At 41.7% G+C, this 20,420-nt stretch overlaps 1 protein-coding gene across 4 annotated transcripts in view; it reads right to left on the minus strand.

The window, feature by feature from the left end:
* Positions 1-20,420, minus strand: part of slc25a21 (solute carrier family 25 member 21) — an 87,672-nt gene that overhangs the window by 23,701 nt on the left and 43,551 nt on the right. For all 4 annotated transcript variants that reach the window (XM_054614038.1, XM_054614037.1, XM_054614040.1 and 1 more), the window contains one exon: positions 4,933-4,981. In XM_054614038.1, the coding sequence (XP_054470013.1) occupies positions 4,933-4,981 (49 nt within the window). The remainder of the gene's footprint in view (positions 1-4,932; positions 4,982-20,420) is intronic.

The raw sequence follows: 20,420 nt of genomic DNA on the forward strand, positions 1-20,420 counted from the left end.
AAACAAAAAAAGCTATTTCAGAAAGCAGCAAACGGTCTACAATACAAGACAAAAACACAAGTGTTTGTCACCAGCATGATCTTGCTGCACAGAGGGCACACTGCTTCCTGCATTGGCATTAATGTTAATCATGCTGGTGTGTACATACATAGGCCTGTTTATTCATCTGTACATCTTGCCCACGGGTTAAAATGTTCAACATTTTCAATCTGATTGGACAAATACACTCTGATTGGCCACATACTTTCATACAGAAGACTGAGGCAATCATCCGAGAGCGTGTGACTGGAATGCCAAGGCATCCTAGTTAATCCTGCCAAAAATTCTGCTCTCATGAAAGGACTTGCTCTCCTCCTTGTGCACTGGACTCACCCTCGCTAATGCTTGTAGCGATGTAGCAATGCACAGACTGAGCCCGGTTCATCCTAGACGCACGCCGCATGTGTGTTTGGCTTTAAACTGGGAGTATAGTCTTGCCCTGCAGTCCCTCAGCGCCGGAGGGATTAGGAGCCTGCTTGACGACCGCTGACCTGCCTGCTCCTTTACAAGGCAAGATCAGCTATCAGGCTGCTGCTGCTTTGTGCCCTGCTGTTTGAGGGTTGTGTCAGGGATTCCTCCATAAGTGCACTGGGGTTCACCAAGCAGTTGGGGGGCAAACGGAGGTGGGAGGTGGGAGGGAGGGGTGAAGCCTTTGGGGCATCCTCAGCGCCGTCACACGTTCCCCCAAAAAGACTGGACGTCATCTGTCAAAGCCCTCATCAAAGATCACTTTCAAGCCCCCCAAGTGGGACACACTTTCAAGCATGCTGTGACCAAATGGAGGTAGTGTTGCCATGGATACTGCCGCGAGCAAGGGCCAGTACCAGGTTTTTCTAATCAGGCTTGAAACAGGCTACTGGCAGGCTTAGTGGTTTGCAATGACTGACAGCCATGTCATACAATACAATTTACGGAATTGCGTAATTCAATACAAATCTTCTAAAAACACATGTAGAACAGGGATTTAAAACAACATTACATAATCGCTCAACAAACTACAACTTCAGGGGGAATGATGGCAGTTTAAACAACGCACTCGACATGATGTTGTTACACAATATGGTTTATATTAGCCAAAGTGGAGGCTAATTCAACAACGGGCTAACTGAGATGGTTGCTGAAAAGCTTAAACCATATAGACTGAATGTAAAAACAGTGGAAACGGTTAAAGCTCAGTGGGAGGAGTTTAGAAAAAGCTGGATGAAGAGTGGATATCGGAGAGAGAGAAAAGACCAGAAAAGGAGGAAACAGAATGGGAAAGCATTAGAGAGAAAGAAAGTGTGTGTGCAGAGGGAGAACGGGGGCAAAGGAGGAGTGGCTCAGTCAAGAGTTATTCCACAAAATACATCTTTGGGGCTAAAAACCAAATCATGTGCACGACGTAGAGACCGCAGGAAGTTCACGATGTCAGGAGAAGTTGCTCAGGGAAACGCAAACACGAGGAAGATGTGGTTTCACTCTTTGGCCGGAAGTGAAATGGGTGATGGGAAGCTGCTTTTCAGATGAGCGTGCGTATGTTTGCGCATGAATGTGTATAAGGGTGGAGCTCCATGTAATAGGACCTCGACATGAAGGGAAATGCAGGCTCAGTGCGACTCTCTAATGAGAGGGAGAACCTGATCAGAGTCAGATGGGGTGCCCCGAGCGCACAGCCCCCTGCAGAAAGTGCCGCCCGACACCCTTTGTTACCTCCAAGTGAGCTGAGACCAGCCCATGAACCATGTAACTAGGTGGTTTCCAGGTTAATGAAAAGCTGTAACTCCGGTCCCACTGTCTCTCTTTCTGCTAAACCGACGACTTGGCTTCCCCACAATGCATAGCGCCCACCATCTTCAACCCCCGCATTCCTGCCCCAACCCGCGGAGGGAGGGAGGCGAGGTTCAGGGTCAATTAACGGTTTACTTTGTGTGAAGAATGCTACATTTAAATATTGGGCTGATTATTATCCGGATTGACTCATAACAAGAAAACAAAGGACAAGACAGGCAACTGTTTTAGATTTCAAGTTAGGTGTGTAATAAGTAGTCGTCCTAAACTTTAAATAGCTCAGAAAAAAAAAAAAAAAAAAAAAAAAAAAAAAAAAAAAAAAGAATCACGGCACACAACTCTTCTCCAACATAACACGCTAAATGTTCCATAACATTTTGGCTATTTTGCCTTCATCCAACCTGATGTGCTTGTAATGACACAGAGTTTGGTCTAAATCTGTGTGTGTGTGCGTTATCAATGAATAAATACTGAAAAACGTGTGTGATCATATGCCTTTCTCTGTTTTGTATCATTGTAAATGGAATATCTTTAGGTTTTGGTCTGTTTTTTCAGACAAAACGAGCACTTCCTGCATCGGATGTAGCAAACAATTAATTCCCAATGGAAACACTTGTTAGTTTGTAATCCTACTAGCGGTTCTGTCATCTGCTAAAAAAGGTCGCTTCACACTACAACTCATGCCATTAGCTATTCCAGTAAATAAGTCTCAACTAAGACACAGAACCTCTACCAGCCTGTTTGCTGCATCCCTGAACTTAGCAATATAAATTTGTTCATGTTCAACTCCTTCACAACGATGAAAGAGGTGTAGTAAGTCACACTGATGGAAGGTGGGCTCTGCAGGAGTCCCTCAGATGTAAGATAGATGTACTTGTTAGCAAAGGCGAGTAACAGGGGTCATGGCTCAACTGGTCAGTGAGCCCGCAACGGGGAGTTAAAGTGCAACAACAAAGGCAACAAGTCTGACAAGATGTTTACTTTTACATCGAAAGCAATGTCCGGTGTGGTTTAGAGAAATACTTTCTATCATTATCCAAAAACATTTTCCCCAACAGTATTTTGAAAAACATATACTAAGCTGATCATTCAGTCATAATGAACTTGCTTTCATATTCTTTAAAATATAAATAATCCAATTTTTTTTAGGTCACCCAGTATTGAAATCTGTGGAACACAGCTTTTCATTTATCTGCCAAAACGTTCAACTTTGATGGTTAATCAGCACTTTTTATTTAAAGGAAAAAGTTGTCAAATTCTCTAAACATCTTTATGATTCATAACAGCAGTATTTAGCTATAGTGGCAGTGCCTCTATACCAACTCCTGCAGCTAATACTAGATCTGAAATGCACTGCCCCTCCTCCCCTTCCTCAGAGGAAGAAGAGAGAGATAAACCCTCATTTGGAAAACAGGTAAACATTAGCTCCAAGGCAGGTACGCATTTAGTCAAGTTTACCTTGCAAAAAAAAAAAAAAAAAAAAAAAAAGGGAGAAAGGAAGGGGGGGGATCCCTTTGATTCTTAGTTGGTGGAAAAAAGTAAATTTACTCCAGTTGCTGTTCAATTTGGACCGGTGGACATTAAAGCAGGAGTCGGTGCCTAATAAGAGCCATGCCTGAGCGAGAGAGAGAGAGAGAGAGAAGGAAGGAGAGAGAGAGACCCAGTGGAGGTGTGTCTGTGTCTGACTCTCGGCTCCAAGGTTCCTGCTAATAGATTTCAGCTCCCTCAGTGTCCCAATTAGCTGGTATGTATGCTTGGTTTATGAATTCATGTGTGGATGTTTAAGTGTGTGAACATGCATGTACAGTATGCATGCATATCTACACGAGTATGGTTTGTTTTTGTGTGGATGTCTGCCATCAAAATAAGCAGCAACCTCCTGGTGTTAAGCAATTTTTGACATCATCTAAAGCTCCCAATAAAAATAGAAGAAAGACTTTTCCGTTTGTTCATTTTGTTAAAAAACAAACCCAGATCATGACCAAAGGGAATCAATTTAGACAGATGCATTCTCAGCAATAAAAAGCCCATCAACACGAACACATGGCGACACAAACAGAAAACAAACAGATAAACCTGTCCAATTTTAGAGCGGCTTTTACCGCTTTTTAAAGGGAAGAGCGTTACAAAGAAAATAGTGAGTGCACTTTTAACCCTGACCCCGTGTGAGGACGGACAGGCAGAGCTCAAGCCTTACCTGTAATAAACCCCCAAAGTTTCTACACGTGACCATAAATCACACTGTGTGCCTTCAAAGTATCAAATATCGACTAATACACCAGCGCTCACCCCCCTGGCTTTTATCCCTGCGCTTCCCTCTCTGTGTTCAGGTGGTGGCACGGCCTTCAAAGTGCAACCATCTCACTATTTTTTTTTTTAAAAAGGGCACGCCAAGCAATTTATTTACCAAGAAACTGCTGCCGTAAATGACAAAAAAAAGCAGCACAATTTACTGACAGGTAGTGAACTGGGCAGGGGGGGGGTGTACAAAACGAAGCCAGAGGTCTTGGCTATGCCTGTGAAAGACTATAAAGCTTTAGTAGTAGCCCACGACCTGTTTATGGCCGGCTGAGACACTGTGGTGTGAGGCTCTTGATCACTCAACAGCTTGGGACTGCTGCCACTCTTGCATAACACACACACAAAAAAAAAAGGAGATGCTAACGGAAAACCAGCTAATAGACACAGAGAGTTCATTTAGTGGCATTTGATTGATCCTGCAAGTCCCCTTTTTTCACAAGAACGAAATTAAAAAAAAAAAGTCTTTATTCTTAAATTAAGTAATAAGGTAAGAAATGTGGCTGATTTGCAGATATAAAACCTTCTAACATTGTGGGGGGAATGAATGGGTAAATGAAGCATTTCATTTTCCACAAAATGTCTCAGGCTCTTGGCATTGCTGCCCACTTGTGAGGAGAATGAGCACAGAGTTGGCCAGCTGGAAAAAAAAAAAAAAAAGAGCTGGTATGCTGGGAACTTCGCTACACACAGACCCAAATACCCACCGAGAGGATTCAAGGCAGATGTGGAATTAAAAGTGGCTTTTCTTTTAAGATTATGAGTGAGGTAAAGTTACCCGAAATATAGGTTCATGTATTAGTAAACGAGTTTGGATGGGTGGCTTACCTTGTCTTCACTACATCGAGGGGATGCATCAAGCAGATCTCTACCAGACCTGAAAGGAAGAAACAGTCAGGATGAGTCACTTTAATAACCATGAACATTGAGGCGAATGCCGGTTTGTCATGTTCTCAGATTTCAGGCATCCGAGCAGTGAAGAACATTTTTAACAGCAGAGATTAAAGGATTTAAAAAAAAAAAGGGGAATTGACTGAGAAAACGCCAGTGCCTGCCAACCTTCTACCAGAACCTCTACCACACTGATTGTCACTCCGCCTAATTTAAATGCCAACCATCTCAGTTATTCCTGGTGTTTTCAGCCTTGTGCCATCTTTGCAAGAACATGGGTCTGAATGCGTGATATAGTGAGACTATGTTCCAAAAGGTTGTGAGTGACCATAATTCTCGGTCTTTTGAAGGGCCGAAGCCACCAACCATGTCATCCATGCAAACCCAGTAACACCAGCAATGAGCCAGCAGCTGGAGAGTCAATGCAGCCTGGTTGATCAGCGGGGGCCTCTGAGGTTTCTCACACGCACACGCACACACACACACACACACACACACACACACTAACTATGTGCATCTGTGTTGAAAAAAAGCCACTGCTTTGGCCCGGATGCCTTAAGACTCAATCAAGTTTTTTTTTTTCTCAAAATTCTCACTACATCCCTTTCCTGGTGCCGTGCAGATTCCACCGTGTGTGTACACAGCTGCTGTGCAATATGGACTCTTTCTAATTTGCTCAATTAAACATATTGTCTATTAAAAAAAAGGGAGCGTCCTCTGGGGTTTTTTTTCCAGAGAAGTAATTATCAAGTAAAATACCACAGAGAAAAACGACTTTTGTCTACAGTTGCATCTAAATGTACAAATGGGGAGGACCAAGAAATACTGAGCCAAGCTACCAGCAGGAAAAAGTCAAACAAAATCCAAACCGCTACGGCTCAGCTGACCTGACTATTGTCGTTTAAAGATCCTGCACTGAAAAGTTAACAGGACGGCTTTGGACGCATCATTTTCTGGCCTTGCTTTTAAATGGGCCTGCAGTGAAGATGAGGCGCATCAAATCTTTCAGCCGGTAATCAGATTGCACGTTGAAACCAAACCTGCCTGATCAGCCTGTGCAAACATTAAGATGCTGGGAAGTGACCGAACATGCTCCAACAGGTGAGATGGGTGGTGGGGGAGTCTGGGAAAGAGGAGAGCTCCTGCAATCTCATAGAAACCAAACACTCTATTCTTAGGGCGAGTCTCTGCAAACTAAAATAACCTATTGGAAAATAGCCAGTGGTTGAATCAGTTGTTGATTTAGATCTTCTACTACAAGTTTACTTACGTTTTTAGATTATCAAACCTTTGGAACTTACCTTTGTAAGTATCTACAGAAGTATTTGCAATGAATACTACTAAATACTTTACTATTTGGTAGTTCAACACTTGAGAATATATCAATTTAGGAAGTCAATCCAGATTTGTACTCTGTACATTTTCTAATCTGTAAAGTAATAACAGCTGTCAGATAAATGTAGAAATGTAATAGAGTAAAAGTAGCTTTGAATGTAAACACTCACGTAAAGTACGTCAAAATTGTAAATATATTAAGTTACATTTCACCAATGCAAATAGCAATTTGCAAAAACTGCTGCATTTGCAGATTATACCCTCTTGATCTGTTATGATTAGACTACTTGGCTGAATGACTTTTAAGACATGAAATTTGTTGGATCACCTTACCGACTCAAACTGTGTTTTCTTAATTTTACTGGCTAATATTTCATCAGATTTGTTTCCAGTTTGATCTTAATAGAATCATGATTTATTACATTTAGAAACATTCATTCATTTGTCCTTTAACTGAACATCGGTGCAGGATCGTAAATACAATGGAGGTAGTGCAGACATCTTGTTTTTTCTAGGATTTATGAGTTGTACTGTTGCAAAAGGCTACATTTTCTCTTAAAAAAGGTAAGGTGCAAGTTTCTTACATTTTTAACATGGAAAAAGGTATAAAATGGGTTTGAGTCTGTAAAGTAATACAGATAATACCACAGAGAGGTAGGGCTTGAAGCAAAAGAAGAGTAAAAAAATATTGGAAAGTTAAGAATTATGATGGAATGCAGGTGTCTGAATAAAACAAGCGATAAAGCATATGAAGTATTTTCTTCAATTATCAAAAGGAGTGTTCTGTTAGAGGCTACTTGTACCTGCAAGTGACCAGAGCAGCTGTGCACATCTGGATACTTCACTTAAAATGATTCACACTAGATTTTGGGCCTCATCGTAAACCCCAGATTACAGGAACTCTGAAGGATACAGGTTAGCGAATGCTTCATTAACTTAGAAAGGTAACAGTAGTTAACACTCTTTGCTAATTAACAGGCCTGCCCTGCTGTGCCATTCAGATACAGTGATTAGTTCCGCGTGTTGAGTTCAGGTTCTCAGGCTGTCGAGAATTCGTGTCTATGTGCAGTATGAGCCGGTGTCTTTAGATTGCCAGGTTAACGTCAGTCAGCAATGTCTGCGGAATCTACATGACGTCAGTTGCAGAAGCATTAAGTGATGACAAGCATGGTTGCAAAGCTAGGTTGTGTTTATTTTAGCATCTGCCTAACGACCTTCCACCTTAAGAACAGCTGATGGCAGATGAGGTGACAGGCTGTAGGGAAAAACTAAAAAGAACAGAAAGTGCAACCACAATCAGAAATTGACCTTTCTATGACATGTAGAACAGCTCTCGTTTCCGCCTATGTTGTTAAGCAGCAGCTTTGCAACACAAGACAACCTACTGAGTTCAATATACTATGAAATAGTACACCTACTAACTGACAGCAGACTAAAAGAGGTATTCTAGCGCCAAACACTCACGCTCAGACGTTTTTTGTGATGAAGTGTAACTTTAGTGATTACCGTCATGTCCCAGAATGCTTTCCGACAACTTGCAGTAACAAAGGTTCTCTGTGCTGTATATGTAAATGTGACAAGAGCAACCGTTAGTTTTTCCAGTACAGAAAAAGTGTTAAATGCTTTTGTGTGCCTTGTCGAGCAAACTTGGAAAGATACTGCAGAAGAGGGCGTTGCATTTCTATAACTGATGACAGATCCACAAAGGATGCAACCTGTGATGCATCACATTTTGATCTTTTGATGCGATTGTTAGCGAAGCAATTAATTACCTACTGACACCTACTGTAGCGTGAACTATCTCAGAAGCCATTTTAAGTATGTTGTATGTGTAGTGTGTCTGTCTGTTGAGTCTTTTTCACAACCGTGCAAGCTGCAGTTACGAAACTTTACAGGGCACTAGTTGAGATCAAAATGAAGTTCTGCAGGAAATGTTTGATGGTTTACTATCACAAAAAGTAATGTCATCATTTATTTAGATTCAGCTCTGGTGCTAGGGATGGGATTATAGGATTACATTGCGGGTTGTGGATTTAAAAAAAATGCTCACGATAAATTGATTGAGGAAAATTTCCATCACTGGGATAATCGTTAATATAGTAGTGCGTGATCTGAAAAATCCATCTAGCTCTCTATCTTAGTAGAGAAGTGAAAAATAGAGCGGGGGATGTATAATAACCTTATTTATTACAGTTAGATTTTCACCAGAAACTTATGTTCGTTAAAAAGAAGGGTGTGTCCTATCTGTGATGCCATAAAATATCTGTCCATAACTAAATGTAAAAAATAAAAAAAATAAAGTTTGTTTCAGTGCAATTTGAAGAGTTTTAACAACATTTTGATGATTATCAGGATAACAACGATAGTCGTGGCTTGACATTTTCACATCTTTCCATGCCTTGTGGTAACAAGTCGTTGAACTGCATCGAGGCCCTTAAGACACCAAATATGTAATTTCCTCGACACCACCGAGAAGCAGCTTCTCGCTCCGCTGTGCCCGAGTGCATCATGCTCCTCCACTCCAGCTGTCAGCACATACTACCGTTTAATCACAGAGCGCGGCAGCAGTGAACCCACACACACTCGCGGGAGCACTTCACACCCCTACTACAGCCTCTGGTGCACTGAGCATGGTGAGGGCAAACCAAAGGGATGATGATGCCGAGTTGCTTCACAAAGTCTTCCCTTCTCTGGCTCAAGCTGCTCCTGCAGACAGGCGGCCTCTCCCAGCTGCGAGGAGGGGCCTAATATCACAACGACATGCCATCTGGTTGACGTAAATTCCTTTTCTATGAATCAGTTAGTGACAAATTGGGAGATTCCAGCATTTGAAGGTTTCTTTTGTTTCTGAACCACAATGGTCGTGACGGGGCAAGTCGTTCAGCACCTTGCAGACACACGGAAACAGTCGGGCACAAGAGCTAATGACAAAGGAGTGTCTGGAGCACAGCCATTAAAACGTACTCTTACATATACACTAAAAGACTGTTAATTGCCACATATGCATTCTGTGCCAAGACACAAGTTGTGCAGTGGAAACAAATGAGCTATAAGGATAGTTGTATTTTATACTGTGACAACATATTTTTGACTCGATGCCTGGTTTTCTTATTCCACAGAGCTGACGTCACGTGCAGCTTTTTAACAGCCGTGGAATTCAGTAATTGATAAGAAGACCATATGGCAGAAACAATGGTGCCGGGTGTTAAAAAGTGCTGCATCACTCCATTGTTCAGCTGGAGTGAAATTTTACAGTAGGTCTCTGGGACGGACCCGACAAGAACAGCCTCACCAGTAGCATTACCACGGTATTGGCGAGACATTCCAGTCCTTCCGAATAACTTGTCCTCCAAAGAGATAAGATCATACATCACGCAGATGAGATGATTATCTGAGTTGGTTTTGGCTAGGGAATGCACACAGTTTGCTCCCACGCAAAAGTGAGAAAGAAAAACAACAGTGCACCAGGGAGCGATTGCTCAACGGGTGCAGGTGTCATCCATCATACTGAGACACACACTGAATGACTGTAATTCCCAGCAGCCACAGGGAGAAGGTCACTGCCACAGGAAGCACAGCTCCCCCAGTTAAATGGGCTAATACATGAGAGACATACTGGTTGCTCATTTCACACGCTTACTTGACCTGGTAAATGCTACAGTCTCTTATAATAGCGTACACTCTACTTTCTTAAATTTGCTCATGATAGTTTCTTAATGACGCTCATAAAATAATGGAGATTTCCATTGGAAACAAGTCACAAATGCATGATTAAACATAACATGGACTCTTCGTCTTTGGTTATGAAAACCAACAACATCAAAAGTAAATTAGATTTTGGCAAACAATTTTTTTTAGATAATGTACTTCAGAAAGGAAGATAAATATTGCTAATTGTTTTAAAAACATTGTATTACACGATACATTTCTTGGTTCATTGAGAGGCGAAGCAGAAAAATCACAGGTCATCCTGGTGTTTCGAGGCGTGACATGAAGCATAAGAGTGTCATGATGACAGAGCTTCACCCCACAGGCCCACTCGGGTTTTGACAAGAGCTCCTGACTGAACCTGCAGGTGATATGTCATGAATGCATGTCCTCCATTAATACTTTTCAAAACACATCGCATCTGGAATGCTAAACAAACCCTGCAAGCTGCTGCTCCCCAGCAATTTGTCATCTGTGGTAACAAAGCCAACGCGATATCCATCAGCGGTTGGGCCGGGTGCCGTGATATAGAAACGCTGATTAATTCTTCTAGGCGCTCAGGTAAAAGTACAGTTGAGGTGAAAGAATGAAGAACAGCACGGCGGCAAATGAACGATAAAAACATGCCCAGGATTATAAACTCCAGGGAGTAAACTCAGACAACCAACAAGATGAAAATAATAAAGAAATAATTCATATTAGCCCATTTTCACCTCCAGACTTGAATCTTTTATACACGGCAAACATTAAACCAGGTTGTGTGGAATTTAGTCGTGTTTATCTTTCATTACAAACAATTAGAGCCTGTCCGACTACATGTAAATGGGATATTTATTGTGTTAGTTTAATAAAAAAAAAATGGACTATGACAATAACTTACACTGTAGCTGTAAGAAAACACTTGCGGTTGGGCAAGAAGGCAAATCATGGAAGTGGGTATAATAAATGTAACATAAAGAGGTATCCAAATAACACGTTGCCCGGGTGAGGTCAATAAACTATAGTTACTACCAAGTGAAGCAAACTGTAGTATTGAAATATGGCCTTGGGGCCAAACCTGTTTTTTCAAGCCAACAGGCGCTGCAACACTTCCAAACTGCTCACATTAAAATAGAAATGTAGTATAAACCATTTTGTACAATAATGGCACAAGAAAGAAATGTAGTTTTATAAATTATTATTATTATATAATCAAATATTTGTGAGAGAAAGTAAAAAATTCCAATAATGCAGAAGCAGGCAACCATTACTAAAAGTAATTTATGCTCCCCTCTTCTCTTCTGTCCTAAACCAAACACTAGTGAGAGGGAACAGATTATGTTGGAATTTACATATTATAAAAAAATAAGTAATGGCTTAAGACATCTGGGAGGTAGGGGGGAGGCAGGGAGGTAGGGAGAGAGGGTGAGAGAGAGAGCACTATTAATCACAGATATCACCATCATCAGGCTTCCTGTCTCAGCAGTGCAGACGCGTTCTGGTTAACTCCCCAAACAGTCCCTAATTCTGCACTTGAAAAAGCTCAAAGGGTGCTTGTAAAAACAAGCGAGGCCATCTCCAATGACAGCAGGGGATGTGAGGGCCCCCGACGTGAAGTGCAAGCCGGCATCCAGCACTAGGCCTCCGTCGGCTACCGGTGCCGCTGCTTCATCTGTTATCACCTGGGACGGCTCACAGAGTGGATATCCACACTAGAAATCTGAGGCCGGAGCCTTTTTCTTACATTCTGCAATGTCAAAAATGTTATAAAATGAGATTATCAACATTCATTTTGTGATGATTTTAAGAGACAATATTGTCATTTTAGACTGAAGTGTGTCAGTTAACCGACTCATTTGGTTTCAGTATTGCAGATTATTTCATTTGCTGAGGATTTGAGCCACAATGGAAGTAGATGGAATGCTGCTTAAAAACTTCAACAACGTAGAGACTCTCCATTAAAAAACATATTGGCCTTCTGTGGAAGATTTACTACTTTTCTAGAAAGGAACCTAGTGTACTGACTCTTTCAGAGTCATAAAACAATCACAGATACACAGATATGATCGCAATTTTGCTAAGAAAACGTGACCCCTCCATGCTAAACTGAACAAGATCTGAACAATAAGGACATGTCTCACAGTTCTACTGTTTACAGGTCAGTGGTCTTCAATGCATAAATTGAGATGAAAAGGAAAATAAGATCTTGTTGGTTTACTTCATCTGATAACTTTGCCTTTTCTGCAATACAGTTGGCCAACACCTTCAAACATCGCCTTTATCTCTTTATTTGATAGATTTACCAAATAATCTGCATATACAAACGTACGTTGATCATACAACAGGTGGACTAACATGATTGTAAACTATTGATTTGTCAGTTGAGTGTGCCGTCTCCAGTTTAGATTTTCCGTTGGAAGCGATGCGTCATGGAGCATTTTCCCCACTGGCGATACGCAGAGACAGCTAGGGTATGTCCCTGTCTGTCAAACTCGCGATGAACTCTGTGATATTGATGGATATGTAAAGGTGTGTGTGTGTGTGTGTGTGTGTGTGTGTGTGTGTGTGTGTGTGTGTGTGTGTGTGTGTGTGTGTGTGCTGATGACTGGGTTAGGGCGTGAGTTGATGGGCTAATGATAAACTAGTGACGGATTGACAGGCAATCCGTGCCGACAGTGCAGCACTGTCACTGATGGAGCCTCTCTCATCCATTACTGTCACTTTTTCTTGACACCTGTGGTCATATTTCTTTTCCTTTTGACACCCACCCACCCACACACCCCCACCCCACACACCACACACACACACGACCATCTGATGCAAATACACGCGCCAGCAGCACGGAAGTGGGTGACAGGAGGAGAAGAAAGGGGGACAAAATTAATGCAAAACCTGGTGTAACTGATGTTTGAGAGGAAGTGCCCCGTGTCATCTGGGTCCGATTCTTTCACGAGGATGGCTTTTTAAACAAATTGTCTCCAACTCCTGCAGGACACCTGTCACCATCTAAATAAACGGTATAATCTAGAAACAATAGACATAGTTCTGCAAATATGAGCTAAACAAGCAGCTAGAAATCCTTCAGGGGATTGTAGTTAGAGATGCCGGCGTTGTTCACTACAAACCAGTGGTTTCCTAAACTATGGGTGGGGAGACTTTAAGTGGTCACAGCAAAAATCTTAAGGGTCATAATATAACTACTTGAGAATTAAATATAAAAAAAATAAACCAACACTTGACTTTTAGCCAGCAGACTGCAGTTGGTGTCTCTTGTTAAAGCAAACGTGAACAGTGACTTATTTGACCCAACTTTTGTTACATAACTTACGTACATAACTGTGTGAGTTGCGTGTCAGACATACTTATATTATATTAACCCAAACCACAATCTTTCCTAAACCTAACCACCATTGACGCTTTCATTAAATATTTACTTAATGAGATTTGTTGTAAGTAATTATCGGTGAAGTGGATATAATGACTAAGTGCAATTAAAAATACATCACTTTACTGTAATGAAGCCTTAAATCCAGGATAAGACAACACTTGTCATATTACGATTAAATCCTAGTCTCACATCACAATATTTATATATCAATTTATTGCCTATTGATCATATTAGGAGCTAGTGATTATCTGAAAGTTCACCAACAAATGTATCATATTTTATATGTGAAAGTACAAGTAAAAAGATGGACAAAATGGGCAGCAGCTCTATATTTAAGAAGATACTGAGACCATGGTTCTTATACTGAGGTAGTACTGGAGTCCAAACAACATCTGAACTCCAAAAAGTTTAAGCAGACACCAAGAAATTCATCCATAAAATGTTTGAATGTTTTATCCTATTTCATTCATATCATAGGCCTACTCCTGTAAATTGTGTTTATGAAAGCTTGTTCTCAAAGGCTTCTCGACAATGACGAGGAAAACATTCATGGGAAATTCTGAACCATTTATTGATTTATTAGCCTGAATGTAGCGCGGTTTAAATATACTATATCATTATTGTAATCAGGCTAAAAAAACCCCCCCAAAAAACCCAGTGTGTTAGCTTTGACAATTGAATAATGCAACTCCCAACAGAAGGCATAAACCTCAGTGTCAATAGAAGTCGAAAGAGATCGTCACACACAACGGTCAGTTTATAATCAAAATGGTATTGATACAGTTTTAAAACCTCTTGCATCGCTGTTAAAATTTAAACATGTCTATTTTATTAAAAACTAGCTCAAAATGCAATACCCTTCCTAATTTAATAAAAAAGTAATTTTAAAAGGGATGGTTCGACAGTGTTGGTAGAAAGGAATTGGACGACCTGGACAAGAAAGTGTGACGTGTCACCAAACTGCCAAGTAGAAGATCTGAAATCCCAGTACTGTGCATCATAGATGCGGCCGAAGTCCTTAATGAAACACTTCATGAGTGTTATAGGGATTTTTCATGCGGCTTTAGCCAGCCACATATCTAAGACAGTATCCAACTGCCTCATAAACCCATCATAAGATTTGCCAAATCAGCAGTTGAAAACCATTTTGTTTTAATCAAATAATAATACAAAAATCTTAACTGCAGTACTAAATTATTTCACATGCCTACAAGTCAAATCCAGTCTGAAAACCACACAAGCCCAAACTCCTTGGCTGCTGGCACCAATGCTTTGATTACCAGACTGTAATTGCCGGAACATGAATTTCACAAAAGAGAATAAATGGCCCTGTTGCAACAATATTAAACTGTTAATCAAAATGTGACAAAAGATATATTTTTAAAAACTGGATCTACAAAATAAAGATCAGTCAGTGCGGCAGACAGACTTTGCTTTAAATCTATTTAAGTGGAGTCCTTGATAAAGAGATTACAGGAAACCAAAACAGTGAGAAAACACAAATAGCCCGTCCCACCACACTGCTCTCTACCATCATCTTTTTGCAATCACAGAGATCTCACGGTGTGATGTTTACTTAGCTGCATCACAGTCTAATTTATGAAAACACAATTTCACAAGAAACAGAAATGACTGATGTGTTAAATGCTCAATGTGTCACAACTTATCACTATAATTGCTAAACGTTATCTGTTCTTCAGAACTTCAATGAACCGGGCTGGCGTGCGTGCGTGCGTGCGTGCATGCGTGCGTACCTGCATGTTATTGTGGCATCATTACACGTCATAGTGGTCATCGGCTCACACTGTTCTAGTTTTCACATGTTTGATAATTACATCAGTTAACGGTCCTTCGTCATACTGGACGGGAGAATACAGAGTAAACACTACTACCACAGTACTACGGTTTCGGGCAAACAGGCTGCACAATATATCGTCAATTTACCATGTAAATTTGCTGAATAAACAAACCACAAATATCCAGCTTTTTAATTGGTTGTAAGAGAGCATCAGTAGAAAACTGAGCTTCTAAATGTAGTTATCTTTCTTTATTGGTGCCTTTTGTGTTCAGTTCGATATTCAACTCATTCAGCAAAATAAAGTTGGAAATCATTTTCTTTCATTGAAAAATGTATTTTTGATTTTGAAATCAGAGCATGAACCGTTCCTGATTTAAATTAATAACAAGACACAAGCCTGTTTACAAAAAAAATGTCTGTGGAGAAGTTAACTGTTGGTCCCAAAGGTCAATTGTCTGGAAAAGATGAATAATCTGCATCTTAAAACAGTTCACTTTGGATTTATGGGTCAGTTTTGGGGGGACTATGGCGTTAGTGGAGAGCAAGGTAGTTCTCCAATCAGAGGGTCGGTGGTTCAATACCCGGCTTCGGCAGTCGATGTGTCCTTGGGCAAGACACTTAACCCCAAGTTGCTCCCGAAGGCTTGCCTGTGTGGACTGGATGTTGCATGAATGTTAGAGTCTGATGGTGGCACCTTGCATGGTAGCCTGTCATCAGTGTGTGAATGGGTGAATGATATGTAATATACTACTGACTGTAAGTCGCTTTGGATAAAAGCATCTGCTAAATGACTAATGTAATGTAATGTTATTTTTTGTTTACAACTGCAACAGCAAATACTTTTTGAACTTCAATTTGAACCTTCTCCAGCCAGGCTCACAGGTATTGTAGTCTTTAGAGCCATCCGCAATACCAAATATGATAGACGAAGTTGAAATAATTAAAACTGGTGCTCATAACATAAACCTGTATGATCATTTCCTTGTCCGCGAGTCATTTCTTTCTATGTTGAAAGAAAAGATGTAAATGGGAGTGAAGAACGGGGAATTAAAACAAACCCCTCCCCCACAACTCACTATAAAGATGTACTACGTCTTGATTGAAAGGAATATTATAAAATCTACTTTTACCATAGTGTTAAACAACATTCTGTTTAAAATCTGTTCACATAAACACTTGATGGGTGAAGTTCATCCGAACAGGCTGTGAGGTCGGATAAAGAAAAGTACTGCTGCTGCTACTACTACTTTTTAACAAAATCAAGTCTCTATGTTCTATGATACTTTTCGGAGCTTTCACAGAGCACAATACATGCGCCATTATGGTGAGCCTTTATATGCTGCTGAGTGATGTGAAGCAGAATAGTAAATGGGTAGTAAGTGGACTTCCCACTGTAGTCACCACCATCATTAACCTCACCACCACGTCACCACATCACTACAACATGACCACCGCTGCTGACACACCCACCCGGTCCATAACCCCTAGTCTTCAGCCAATTCACCTTCTGTAAACAGAGATTACACCTCTTCTCATCACCAGCCCCCAGAGGGGAGAACCGTGTCATTACTGTCACCTAGTGGACGGAGGGGAGACAGAGATTGATTAACAAAGCAAAGGGGTGAGGCTGTGAGAGAGAGACATGGTAAGCACATGTGGGCAGACAAAGATGTCTCTCTGACTGACAGAGAAGAAAAGCAGCTGTAGAAGCATATTCCATTTCATTTAACAAGAAAAGTACATATGCAAATTATTCATCAGCAAAGTGTGTCAATTCAGAAATGATCTCTTTACCACAACAACTCCAGAGATTCTAGCCTCTGGGCTTCATCCTGGTATTTTATATACGGGGCCGGAGCTGACCACTCAGCCAAAACAAGCACAACTTTCTCCGGAGGCTCACCTGAGTCCATAAAAGCTGATAATAGAGCCAATAATAGGGAGGGAACAGCAATAATGGAGTTTTAGTGAGGCAGTAAATCCTTTAATTAGTTGTTAACACCCTATGTCTATATGGATAGGTGGAAGCCTCCACCAGTAATAGCTGCTGTCTGGAGACGGCTGGATGAACATTCAGGCTGAGGGCCAGCGACTCGTCTTTAAAAAGGAGAAAAAGAGCATCGCCTTTACTTTTAACAGGCTGACGAGCACCTGTATGTCATAATGGAAAGCTGCTGGGAGACATCTTCTACTACAAAAGCTGTCATGTGCAAGCTAAGTTGTAACTTTGCAGCTCAAGAGCCTGAAATGTTGGTCTTCTGCCGGCCCGGGCCTCTTGCCGCGCCTGGAAGAAAACCCTTGTTGGCTGACATTTAGGGATGCATCATGGCAGGGACGTTCTCTAAACATTCAATCTTTGCGGGCAGAGAAAAAAAGGCTGCAAGGTAGATAAATGCAAATGATGCAGGGATTGGAAAACCAGCGGACATTCCTGAAGAGTGATACGATTGTTCGGTCCACAAACTATCCATGGCAGGAGTGATACAACAGGGGAGAGAGTGAATAATCGGACAGGGTGGTCCGGGCTTTCTCTACTGGGTTTGGCTGACGGGCGTGAAGGAGGAGGAAGAGCAGAAGAGCTGCGAGGCTGCAGTGGAAGCAGAGGCTGTAGCAAAAAGGGAAGTACCCGCATGATTCGCTCGTGTCCTAAGCCAGGAGAGTTAAAGGCAGGAAGCCATTACCAAAGTGTAAATGCACTCAGCCATCACTGCTCAAACACAGTGGAGGTACGTTCCAGCACTTCGGGTGTGGGAGGAGGTTCGATTCAAACACAACAAGACTCTCTTGTCCCCTTTTAGAAAAAGGACTCTGGGACAAGGCCCTACACGAGCCCACCAGCTTCACACATATTGTCAGCAAGCTCGCTGTGTCTCTTTCCAAACATTGCATAATGACGCTCCAGATGCGAGCCGGTGGTTCGAGCCTGATGAAAGACAGTGATTATGTTACATACGCCAGTGGTTTGATGCAATAATTATGTAATCAGCAGCACAGTTTTGTGTTATGTCTATGATTTATCAACATCATTTCAACATGATTAATTGTCGCGGGCGGGCGGGCTTAATGGCTCAGTGTGTGACAGGGCATCTCTGACGGCTTTTGTTTTGGCAGATGGCCCTGTGCCACGTCGCTCACCCAGCTACAGGGAAACCATACTCTGGATTAATCACAATACAGGCCTTACCCTCTGCCTATGAGTGCCCTCTAAGTCGTAAACAAACAGACTTTATATCTACAGAAGTGACTAACAGGTTCTTCATGTCCTGTAGGAGTAAAATACAGGAAAAAAAAAAAAAAGGTCAAACGAGGGAAACCCAGAGCAAATTCCTGCAATCTTAGACCGTTAAATCAAGATTTGTAAACATGATCACGTGTCACTCAAGCTGGAAATGAGAGGCAGAGCTCTCCGGTTGTTAGAGACAAACCCTGTAGCTGCTCCATTGGCACTGAATGACAGACGGACTTTCAGGTCGGACTCAGTGGCCGAGGTGATGCGAAGAAAGGTCAAGCAAACATTCTTTGAGTCCATAAGTCTCCGATTCATTGTCAGTGGAGCAGATCCACGTTTTGTCTCCTGATGGCGTCAGATTATAGCCCTGGCTCTCTGGTTTCTGGCTTGTAGAAGGAGGCAGCGGAAGGAACCAGAGATCACAGACCTACAGATGTATTCGGTTGCATTTAAAAAAGGGAACTAGTTAGAAAGTCTTTGTAAGAAACGCACAGCAGTTAGCATACCAAAGCCAACAAATAATAGGAAAAATCCAAAGCTTCACCGGGTTCATTCCACATGTGTGGATGCAAAATTGTTAATGCATTCAGCAACACGCAAAAGAAACAGCTCCATCATCCTGTAATTGAGGGGTCAAGATCTCCTCGTTGGACAAACGCCAACTGAACCGTGCACGGATGTGGTGGTCGCTTTTATCCTGCTTTTTGTCAGAAAAACTGAAATAACTCCAAACTGTCAGCAAAGAATTATGCATGGGAACCAGTTTTGGGAAGGAAAAAAAAAAAAAAAAAAAAAAAAAGGAAAAAGGCACACAATAACCAGACTAATAAAATCAAAAGGAGGTGTTTGACGAGTTCCAATCATACAACGCAACACAAATCATTTGAAAACATCTGATAATTAAAACTAAAAGATCGGGAGGATCAAACTTGAACTTTATGGAGTACTACGGAGGTTTTAAACTATTTCATTTTATAACGAAAGTTAAAGTTAGTTAAAAAAAAATGAAATGTAACATGCTGTTAAAATCTTGATTTATGAAGTTCAAGGACCACTTTTATATTTGCATCAAATGGAAATGCAGTATTTTCATTTGGATATGTAAAGGTTCATAAAACTAACAGATGACACCTTGGCCCTGACCCACTACTATGTGTGGGGCCTCTTGTGCAGGAGCCAACCGGGTCCCGGGACAGATCCTAACATGTCCTAAAAGGATCCGTCAGTTTGCTTATGTTCAGCCATCGCTGAGGCCAGTTTGGCGACAGCAGTTGCGTGGCCTGTGTACATTTGAAGCACGAGCGAGGCGCTGCGGTGTGAGAGCGGCAAATGCTTTTTGGGCGCTGGCTTTGCTATGACAGATGCCGACGATGAACTCTTGACACTGGCTCAACCGGTTTATGTTCAACATGTGTGTCTCCGTTACTGTCTCTGGTTTCCAGGAGGGCTGCCCTGGCTGGCTCACCGCGGACGTAGGTGTGTGTGTGTGTGTGTGTGTGTGTGTGTGTGTGTGTGTGTGTGTGTGTGTGTGTGTGTGTGTGTGTGTGTGTGGATAGGGGGAGAGATGAGAGGAGCAGCAGGATCTGTAGCTATCTGGGAGGTTGAGCGTAATGACACACCGGGGACAGATTAGGTTCCTGTCCATCAGGGTTCCATCAGGAATACTCTGATTTACAGCCGCGCTGACCAGCCAGCTTGCCCTCCACCCAAAGCAAACACACACGGAAAACACCACCGCCTCTGTGTGGTGGCAGCTGGTGGGCTCGCACACATGTTGCGTTTGGCGAGCCGGGTCAGTCTTTTAGACTTCAACATCAGTGCAGAAGTGTGCATGGAGGGGAAAAAAAAAAAAAAAAGAAAAAGCTTGAAATTTCAATGAAGTCAATTTTGATATTAATTTTCTTCAAGTGAGTGCATATGATTACTAGAATATATGCAATGCTGTGCATGCTGCAGGCTGCCTACCTCCCCAGAACAGTGAAAGAAAG

The sequence above is a fragment of the Anoplopoma fimbria genome, chromosome 15 (assembly GCF_027596085.1).
Source record: "Anoplopoma fimbria isolate UVic2021 breed Golden Eagle Sablefish chromosome 15, Afim_UVic_2022, whole genome shotgun sequence".
Taxonomy (NCBI): Eukaryota; Metazoa; Chordata; class Actinopteri; order Perciformes; family Anoplopomatidae; genus Anoplopoma; species Anoplopoma fimbria.